The 10,957-nt window shown below is 45.5% G+C and overlaps 1 protein-coding gene across 3 annotated transcripts in view; it reads left to right on the forward strand.

Moving 5' to 3' along the window:
* Elp3 (elongator acetyltransferase complex subunit 3) overlaps window positions 1–10,677 on the forward strand; it is an 87,773-nt gene extending 77,096 nt beyond the window's left edge. For 2 of the 3 annotated variants that reach the window (XM_020173200.2, XM_020173199.2), the window contains exon 15: window positions 9,181–10,677. In XM_020173200.2, the coding sequence (XP_020028789.1) occupies window positions 9,181–9,257 (77 nt within the window). In that variant the 3' untranslated portion in view covers window positions 9,258–10,677. The remainder of the gene's footprint in view (window positions 1–9,180) is intronic. The other variant, XM_020173197.2, reaches the window with a different exon arrangement.
* The last annotated feature ends 280 nt before the right edge of the window (window positions 10,678–10,957 follow it).

The raw sequence follows: 10,957 nt of genomic DNA on the forward strand, positions 1-10,957 counted from the left end.
TTACTTCATTTTTAAAACAATTTCTCACTAGGTATAGAATTCTGGGTTTTGAATTGTTTTCTTTCCAAACCTTGAATTTGTCTTTCCCTGGTTTCTGGCTTTTAATACCACAGGTCACAATTAAGAAGTCTGCCATGTGTCTCTGAGAATAACCCCTCTTCAGGCTGCTTTCATGGTCTGGCTTGGAGTTTTTATATGGTCTCTGTATTTTTTAAACTGCCTTTATTTTAGTCTAATTTTACTATAACATTTCCTAAGTATGAGTTTTCCCTGTTTGAACTTCATTGGACTTTGTCAGTCAGTGGATTGATTTTTATTTTATCAGTTTATATAATTATCAGCCTCTAACCCATAATATGCAAACTCCTGTTCTGTCTCCCCACCCTCCTAGGACCATTGTTACACATACGTAGGCCTGTCTGTGTTGTCCATGTATCTTATTCCCTCTTCTCACCCACATTATTTATTTCACCATGCTGCGTTGTTGACTCTTTCTTCTGACGTAACTTTTGGTTTACTATCAGCGAAGTATTTGCCCACACTGGCTTTGAACCATGATCCTCCCGATCTCTGCCTCCTGAGTAGCTAGGATTACAGGCATGACTTCTGGTACCTTTTCAATTCTGCAGTGTCATGTTTTATGGTTTCCAGTTGTGAGGTCCATGACCATAGTTCTTTTATAGTTCATGTCAAATGGTTACCCATCTGGAGTGCCTACAGCCTGTTGTTTCTTGTCATGTTGTTTATCTCAAACTATACCTCACTTTTTTGTTGCAGTTTTCTGAGTAGCTTCTTTAAGGATTTGTTCTCAGGAATACTTCAAGACCTCGCTGGGTTGGCTACCTCCAAGACCCTTACTAGTGCAGGTTGGCCAGGGCCCTGGCCGCAGTTGGTCTAGTTCATCTAGATGGCCCCGGAGCAGTCCTTTCCCAGCCTCAAAGTAGTTCCTTCAGAGCATAATCAGAATAAGCCCTGCTGTGCCAGATCACAGATGTCGCTGTGCTCTGAATTTAGACCTCTGTTCCTTCACCACCATGGGTCTTCGAAGCAACTCTGCCTATCAGTGGCTCCCCACTCCTCTCAGAGTGGGCATGGCACCCCTATGGAGGGGAGCAGCGTAAGCCAGAGTTACAGCTGGTTCTCTGCTCTGGTAGCCGTATGACTCCTATCCAGGCCACTGGATATGAGCCGTATGACTCCTAGCCAGGCTGCATGGATCTCACTGCCCTTCCAGCTTGGCAAGTGCCACTGGGGCAGAAAAGCTCCCACACACCCTCCCCTCCAGAAGCCCACATTCTCTCTGTAATCTCAGTAATTAATAGCTGTTCGGTCTTTGATAATTTTTTAATTGAAGCATTTTAAATTATCCAGGTACTTTTACAGTCTTTGGCTAGAGAATTGATGCTGCTTTTCTGCCCTTCCTCCAGGATCTCGTTTCCATCATTTTGCTGTCCTTGTTGCTTCTCCCCACCCCCCATGCTCTGTAATGTAACCCTTGTTGTTTTTAAAATGGTAACCACCATCTGTCAGGTTGTTCCTGAGAAGTAGCCCCCTCCCCAGTAGTTCTCCATTGACAAAAGTTTTTTTATTGCCTGCCTGTGTTACCTGACCCTTTTCTGTGATTTATTCTTGCTTCTCAGTGAGCTTGTTGAAATGGAAGGAGATCACTGTGTCTCAGTTTCTCGAGCAATTTATCAAACAAAGGACCTTGAAAAACTGGACATAGATAGAAAAGGTTAAGGTGGTTAAGGCATGAGCTGAAATCCTCCTTGTATGTAAGAGAAAGTGTGCGTGAGACCCAAGTGGAAAGCAGAGTGGGGTGCCAGGAGGGCGTGCCCACAGCACAGGTCAGAACATTAGACGTCCTCAAGGACGGGGTCAGGGGGGCTGGATCAGCGGTTCTTTCACTGGAGTTATGGCTCATTCTGAAACTCATTTCTCCCAGGATGATAATTCCAGTCTTACAGGATTTAAGCAGGTTGGCATACACAACTCCTAAACCAGCGTGCATTCCTGGCAACTTTTGGATGCTCAAAACAGGTTGTCCTCCTCTTCTAACTTTATACCTCATAGTCACTCAATTATCACATTGTTCTCTTTTTATTTTTTTAATAGCATTAGTCACGATCACAAGCTCAGTAGCATTTAGGTTCATTTCCTGTCTTGGTTTATTTTCTCTTTTAAAGGCAAAGTGGGTTTACTCTGGTGCTGAATTTATCCCCTTAGGAATGAAAGATGTAGTAATATGGAGGCACAGAGCTATTTTCCAGCTGGTGCAGGCACCTCACTGATGGGATCGCTCCATTTGCCCGCTCCCCCCTTGACCTTTTCTCTAGAAAACAGTCAGAGTAGAACTTAGGCAAACATCGGGGTTCATTCCATTTTAATCTTTTTAAGGCTTTGTAACACTCACACACACACATGCTGTTTTTTTTAAGAGAACACTGAGCAACCCAGAGACATGACCTGCTCCTGCAGCCAGTGGCCAGGGCAGTTGGCATGGCATCCTAGGTGGCTTCCTTCCTTCCCTCCACACTTAGAATAAGAAAATCTGTGTGGGTGGGGGGTGTTGTTTGTGGTACTAAGGTTGAACTTATTGCCTGGTGCTTGCCAAGCAGGTGTTCTACCACTTGAGCCACACTCTCAGCCCTTTTTTTCATTATTTTTCAAATCAGGTCTCTTTCCTTTTGCCTAGATCAGCCTAGACTGCAGTCCTTTTATTTACACTTCCCATGTAGCCGGGGTGACAGGAATGAACTACTGCGCCCAGTTTTTTATTGGTTGAGATGGAATCTCTTTACCATTAAGAGGCCTAGAGGCTCAGGACATCTGGTTCCGGAAAAGGACCAGAGAGATGTTGTTGCTTCTGGTCTTCTCCAGGTTGCCAATGTCCTGGGAGGCCAGTGGCTGTTTGCAGCCAGCCTAGGAGGTTACCAGTGGGAATGAGGCTTCCTCACTGAGGGCTGAGTGGCCATTCATGCCTCTGGGTAGGACCACGCAGTGTCCTCTGCCTTCCATTAGCCCCTTCTCTGGTCTACATGCCCTTTAGAGGGCACAGCTGAAGCCCTTTTAGCAACCTAATCTGTAGTAAGCATAGAAAGTCTTTGCACACGCACCAACCTTTATTACCTTCTCACAAAGAGGGTAAGTCCTGGGGCAGAGGTGAAGGCCAGGGAAGTAATCACAGAGGCTGGTCACTGGAGGCAAATTGTAGAAGTAGCTCTGGACACTTTTCACAGTGCTCTGTCTCTCCTTATCTTATTTGCAATCAGCAGAGCTGGCAATGTGGCAAAGATAAAAATATTTGTCCTGCTACAGGGTAGGAAGAAGGTCCTTGTGTCACCAGTCAATTCTGGTGTGGACTAAGTAACTAAAGATAAAACAAAGCGAGTGTTTGGGCTGTGCCCTCCTCCCACCCTGGATACTCTATCAGTACTGTGGACTCAGCAGCAGGGCACCCTGAGGACGGCTGCAGAGAGCCATGGAGTTTCTGCTCCTTCCCAGTTCAGGGATTTGGCAGCACCCACCCAGTCAATGGGGTGGAGAACTCAGTTGCTCAAACATTGTGCACCTCTCCTCCAGCGGGGTGGCAGCCAGGCTGGGCTGGGACACCAAGACAGCTTGCACATCAGTCCAGGAGGCCGGCTTACGTCAGCTCTGAAGGGTAATTGCTTTCTTTTGGCTGACTAACGAAAGGAAAGTTACTGTGATGGAGGACTTTCCAGAGCTCTCGCAAGTAAGCATGCAGGCAGAGGGGAGTGGAGTGGGGCCTTCACCCAGCTGATCATGGTGTGCTGCCACCTCAGCTGGCCACGTGCAGGTGCTGTGCCCTTGCCAGCCTGTCCTGCAGGCCACAGAAACAGGGAAAGTCTCAGTTTCAAGAAAGAAGAGCACAAGAAATATGGGGGAGAGGGGTATTATTTTGAGGTTGTTTAGAAGACTAAAGGTTGCAGTGTAGATTGGCTGGAGGTCAAGCTTCCTACCCACAATATTCCAAGACTCTCAGAAGCCCCCGAAAAGCATTCTGTCTCAGGGCTGCTGCATGTTACTGAAAACAAGAAGAGGAGCCAGCAGAAAGGCCCAGAGCTGAGGCCAGGCTGCCCCTCCCCACACCGGTAATCCTTTCTAGGGACCATCCTCTATTTAAAGACAGAAGCAGAAGCCCTGGGAGCCGAGGCTCAGCTGGAGTCACTGCTGAGAAATGCTCACATGCACACCAGTAACTGCGCAGCTGGACGATCTGGACACACTCTCTCTGTTAATCTTTCTATGATCTGAGGGCTGCAAGTCCCAGGTTAGGTATAAAATCTGTTTCTCACGCACTTCTGCAGCTGTGTGTGGAGGACAGCACAGGTTGATGGCATGTTTTTCAAAGTAAATCACAGCCCAACTGCACATCTCAATCTGAAAATTAGACCATCAGCTTGACTTGACAGAGGACATATAAAAGAGCAAAATGTCCCTGGGGACTGAGCTGAACAGAACTAAAAGGAAGCATTAGGTATGTTTTGTGATGTCATGTGAGTAGAAAGCCAGGAGTGTTAGAAAGATGGTGGCTGAATCAGGTATGTGGAGCCTTGTTATACCATCGTCTCTACTTCTGCATGCTTGAGATTCTCCAAAACCTGCTCAAAAATGGCCAGAAATGTTTCTGAAAGATTTGGGGGCAGTTTTTATTAGATAGAAATAATAGTGTAAATCAGAAAGCTACCTCTAAGTCTCTTGGCTAACAAGGCAGGAAATTTGTAGCAAGGTAAGAATTTGTAGGGTAAGAAACCCCACCCTTCATCCTGTTTGTACAGAATCATTCCCACTGCCATACCTAACACAGAGCCTAACATTTCTCTTTTTAAAACACATCCTCCAGGAGCACACTTCTCTTTATATACACAACATAAAAATAACTAGCATATAATATATCTGCAGGTGGTTATTGCAGCCCGATTCTGTGCCAGACAGACACTGCAGTGAGCCCTGGTGATGGAGCCATAGACTTTAAAGAGCTGATGCTCCAGGACAGAGGGAACCCAAGTGGAAAAGAACACAGCGATCACATTAACAGTGAGAGTGTGGCTAGTCTACACTGCGGGCGTGGAATGAGGAGCTGTTAGTTCTGGCTCCCCTGTAGGTAGGAGAGAACCCACAGTGGCCTTCTGGTGATGGTGTGCTTGCCGGGGACAATGGGAGTGGCAGTGGAGGGGATGACTGGCAGGCAGCAGTGAAAGAGCAACGGCCACACAGTGTGGAAGTTCTTGAGGCACTGCTGCTCTGTGAGTCCTAGATTACAACGTAGTGTGGTTGATGTGGGAAGGGTCTGCAGCTCAGGGCTTGCTGCGTGAGAGTCCCTGTATTTCCAAACTAAGGGATCTGGGCTTTGTCTTGGGACCTGCCCTTAGCAGTTCTAAGCTGGAGAGTAGTGGATCAGAATCAGCACTCTGAATTCTGATTTTTAATGGTGACTTGACTTCGTGGGGTCAGCTGTTCCTGTTCTCAGGCATTCGTGTCACAGTATTTTCATTGTCAAGTAGTAACTCCTTCTACACTGTGACCAAAAGCCAGTTCCTTCTCTAAAATAAAAAGAAAGTCTTTCATCTACTTAGAATGAGTCAAGCATAGAACTTGCTATTTAGGAAAAACAAAACTAAGTTTAGGAACAACTTCAGTTTCTGGCCAGAGGGTTCTAGAAATGGAAGTGCCACACCAAGTGACTCCAGAGCATCTGTACCATCCTATGATCATTATGGCAATGGCTTCTTAATTGCCCACCTCTTTCATCCTGCTCTTGCCTTACTTGCTGAATTCTTTGGACAAATTGAACTCTCAGAACACATTGAAACATTCATTAAATGGACACACCCCCTCTTGGGGTATTTTTAAATTGAAATACCACATATGCAGTAAAGTATGAAATTTTAAGTAGATAGCCTGATTAATATTTGCATCTGTATATTCCCATGTAACCCCAACCCAGATCAATATATAACATTTTCAGCACCTTGAATGACTCTTTTGTGCTCCCCTTGAGTCCCTGTCATCTTGTAAATGCAACTACTGTCTGACATGTATCAACTGTAAAGCTGAGTTTTTTCCTGTGTCTGAACTTTATGTAAATGGAATGTTTTACATTTGGTTTCCTTCACATAAATACTTCTATGCATCATCCATGTTGATGTGGGCAGCTATACTTGCTTCTTCATCGTTATATCATATTCCTTTATGTGAACATACCACAGTTTATCCATTCTACTACTGATGGGTATTTGGGTTATTTCTGATTTGCAGATATTATGAATAACATGTCTTTTTATGGGTATAGCATTCCTCTTTTCACTGAGAAGTGTAATTTCAGGGTCACAGGGTATGCCTGTGGATCTAGAACTTTCAGAGATGCTGCAAAGGATAAGCAGTGTGCCCCTCTGAGGGTTTTGAGTGATTTCCTGTATTCATTGAGTCTCATTTACTGTTCAAACCCATTACACTTCATGTTCTTATCTTTCCCTTGCTTTACCCCAAGCCACATATCAAACAGAAGCAGTGATTATGACACAAAAAAAGTAGAAATGTGCAAGATGAACTAAGAGTATTTTTTTTATTAAGAGGAAATTCTCCAGCCAGGTGTGGTGGTGTGCACCTGTAATCCCAGCTAGCGAAGAGGCAGAGGCAGAGGGATCACAAGTTTGAGACCAGCCCAGCAAAGTTACTGAGCACCTATCCCTAAAACAGAAGGGCTGGGGGCATGGCTCAGTGATAGAGCACTTGCCTAGCATGAGCAAGATCCAAGGTTCAATTCCCAGTTTAAAAAAAAGGGAAATTCTCTGGTGATCTTTTATCCTCTCTGGTACAGTTCTGTTGTCTCCATCACAACTTCAGTTCCATTCTCTTAACACTTGAAACGTTTTAAAAGTGGGTAGAAAACAAAACATGGTGGTAAATCCTACCCCTAAATAATGAGTGTTTGCGTTGAAGATTAGGATGGACTTGAACTTTACAAGCATTGGATTTCTTGCCAGAGCTTTTTTTTCTTTCTTTCTTTCTTTCAGTAATGAGGATGGAACCTAGGCCTAGCACTTGCCAGGCAGGTGCTTTACCACTTGAGCCATGACTCTGTCCCTTTCCTGCCAGAACTTTTTATTCAGTAAATTTGGGGGGGGGAGCACAGTACAGATCTCCAGAAATAGAAGTGAATGGAATCCACAGAACTGGCACTGCAGGGAGGCATGCTGTGCTATATGGGAGTCACAGCCTGTCTCGGAGAGAGCACTGTGTGCTCTGAAACCAAGAGGGATGTGGCTTAGCCAGCACTCAGAGGCCTCAGACGCTGTCCATAGGAAGTAACATCTAGGAGTTGGCCGAGCCGAGGGGACTGAGAGTGGGGAGCCCTCCAATCACAGAACAGCATGAGCAAGACCCAGAACCTGGAGAAAGAGCCAGGCACAGAGGGAAGTTAGGGACATTTAAAATGTACTATGCCAGAGCATTGTGGAAGGGGAGAGAAGCAAGAGATAAAGCTAGAACCATAGTCAAGCACCAGACCACCACATGCGTTGGAGAACAGCAGGACGCCAGCCTCTCTGAGGAATTAGCCTTTTCCAGGGTCCATATTAACACCTCACTTATTCCTCAGCATCCAGGCCTTCAGGACCTTTCTACCTCTGAACTGGGACTGCTTAGGAAAGTAAGGGATTTGCTTCCTCCACAATGGCAGCTATAGGTCTCCAACACATCTCACTGGTGTTTTGGATATGGCCATGTTCTGTTTTAGAGGCATTGTTTAGGGTCGTGTTTCTCAAACTCAAGTCTTATGAGATCTCTTTTAAAGAAAAACAAATTCCATGGGCCTTTAATATCAGTTTAAACCTTTTAATGTTCCTTCACATTGAGTCATAATAAATATTTTTTTATCTTCATCCTGGTTCCTGACACAGAGTTCCCAGAGCCCTTGGAATTTCCTTGATGATAAGCGTGTCTTTTGTTCTAGTAAGGCAGTTCTTGGTGGGCTTCTTGGTGGGGATTGGTCACCAGAAGGACCAAGTCATGGTTAGAAGCTTGGAGCTTTCAGTCCCATCCCCCTCTTCTAGGGGCAGGGGAGATTGAGGTAATAATTGATCATGCCTACCTGATGAAGCTTCTATAAATGTCCCCAAAAGACTGAGTTCAGAGAGCTCTCTGGCTTGGCAAACACACCCACTTGCCAGAAGGGAGGCCCAACCTAACTCCACAGGGACAGGAGTTGCAGCCACACCTCACCCTATGTACATTATCTCGCTGATTATTGGTATCCTTTATCATGCCCTTTAATAACTAGTAAATATTAAGTAAATGTTTCTCAGAGTTTTGTGAGCCATTATTGCAAATCATCTACTCTAAGGAGGAGCTAGGGGAACCCCCAATTTGTAGCCAAGTTGGACAGAATAGATATCTGAGGTTGGGAGTCTTGTGGACTAACCCTTAACCTACGGGGACTGTACTGAGTAGTGTCAGAATTGAGTTACATTGTAGATGTCCACAGAGAACTGGAGAACTGCTTGCTGTGGGAAACCCACCTTTTTCTTCACAAACCACATGTTCCTATGAGCCAGATCCATTCCAGCAAAGCCACTTGTCTGGCAACAGCCAATGAGGAAAGAACTTTTTCCAGGCACCCTTCACCCTTCCATACGTCAGTACCTCGAAGCAGCCATGTTAGGTTGTACTACCTTTGCTGCTGGGCTGGAAAAAGGTCCCACTTTCCCTACTTCTCTCTTCACACTTCTGGGAAATCCTGTGTCACTGGGCTTCATTTGCAGTGTAGACATCTCACACATGAAATCCACTTCTCCATGTTCACCTTCACCCCTAAAACACTCAGCAACACCCCCAGCCTGCCACCTGTTCACATAGGCATGTGCCCATTTGCTGTGACCCATGAGTACAGGTGTCACCTGCCATGAGCTTATGTTAGCTAGAGATCAAGGAAGGGACATTTCTCTCTACATAACATTTTCTGAATTTTCATACAACTTGAAGTCAACATAAGAGAAATGTTTGAAGTCTGTTAAACTGAGATTTTATCTGGAGTGGAATTTGGTCTAGGGGCAGGAAGTGGGGGAGTAGGTCTGCGACTTTGGGAGGCAGAGACTGATCCTAGAAGGTTGCTGCACTTCAGCTGACCAGATACTCTTTACTTTGGCTTTTCTGCAGGGGTTGGCACCAGGAATTATTACAGAAAGATTGGCTACAGATTGCAAGGCCCATACATGGTAAAGATGCTAAAATAACAGCCATACCAGTCTACTTTTGTGCACTGCCCTTCCTGGCAGAAAACCGAGCATCAAGCTTTCTTGAGTACTCAGCAGAGAGGCTGAATAAAGCAGCTGGACCTACACTGTCCCCTGGACACCCTGCGGCTACAGAGACTGGAAACTTTCAAATCCAGGGCTAGACTTCTACTGACCCAGCACTGGAGCTGCCCTTTCCTATGTGTACCCAGAAAGTCACTTCAGTTTCTGAGGTTTAAAACATTTAACCAGTTACTGCATTCTGCATGAGGGCTGCAGGTGATCTGTTTTGCTCAGACACAATGACGAAAGCAAAGCAACTCAACTAGACTGTGAAATAGGACTTGAGTGTTTTTCATGGGGCTGTCTCAGGAGGAAGCTCTTTATGTACCTTGGGGACAATAGTCAGGTTAGAACATATGAAGACTGTCAGAGTTGGATCTCTTGTCTTAACCACGTATGCATTTGCCTACAAGTTACGCAGATGAGATTTTGTTATAATGAAAATGATTCTGGTTACTGCTGTCTTGAAATAGTGCTCTGATGGAAAAAGAGGAGTGAAGGCTGCAGTTGTGTTGAGATCCATGGCAGCCATCACCAGCCCAGCCAGAGTCTTCCCCAAGCCAGGCCATCACAGAAGCTTTTATCTCACATTTGTGACTGTCTGTACTTCCCACACCCTTGGTTTGGTGATTGCAGAGCAGTGGAGGTGGCCATAGTGATGCCAGAAGGCATCTGGCCACCCCATCTGTCTTCTGAGCAGGCAGAGTCCAACATGCATGGCCTCTGTGGCCCTGGTCAAGACGCCTCCTCCACAGAAGCTATCTCCTGCATGCTGGTTGTTGAAGGTGCATGTTGGTTTGTGTTAAGTGGAGACAGGTAAGACTTCAAGTCATGTGAAAGCAAAAAGAAGTGGAAAGCAGGCCCAAATCCAAAAGTAGGAAAAACATTGATATTTTACCAAAGGTTCACCTTGTAGATCTGCCTCTATAAAGTTCCAGCTCCTCTGCAGAGGAGACTTCGCCTGCAGGGGATCAGCGCCCCAGTGAGAGCATGGCTTCATCCCGGCCCCTCGGCTTCTGTCTTAGTTACAAAGGTTTGCCTAATGGAAGCCATTCCCCTAAAAGGTCTGGAAATAAAAAGTCTTTAACATACAAAGAAGGGTTGTGGTGTGGGTTTTTTCCTCTCCCTGTGAATGGAGTGGTATTTGTCATAAATATGCAGGTTTCAGTTTCCAACCCATGGCACTGCTCATTTCCTCCTGGGTGCTGTCTGCCATTTCATTAAGCTATGGGCTATGAGCCCACGTGGAATCCAGCAGCTTTCCATGAGTAGAGTTTAGGGAATTTAGCTACTTCTCAATTATGCTTTTTTCCCTATAAAAATAAAACTATTAAATTAATAAAGCATATACCACTTTGGCTGTCTCATGGTGTCACAGACAATAGGATGTACTGGGCCACAGGGCAGGCCTCAGCTCCTCACCTGAGTGTGCATGGGCAAATGCAGCGTCTCTGGGCCTCCACTTGCTCACCTCTCCCATTTACCCCAGTGGGTCAAAATGCATGATGGAGCTGCAAAAGAGCATGCATGTGTAACATTTACTTTAAAAGATGCCAGCTCAGAGCGAGAGTTTAAAATGAGGTTGCAGAGGAGCCTGCACTCATGCCATGGATCTCAGTCCTCAGTTAATGCTTGTC

Source organism: Castor canadensis, chromosome 14 (assembly GCF_047511655.1).
Source record: "Castor canadensis chromosome 14, mCasCan1.hap1v2, whole genome shotgun sequence".
In the NCBI taxonomy this organism is placed as follows: domain Eukaryota; kingdom Metazoa; phylum Chordata; class Mammalia; order Rodentia; family Castoridae; genus Castor; species Castor canadensis.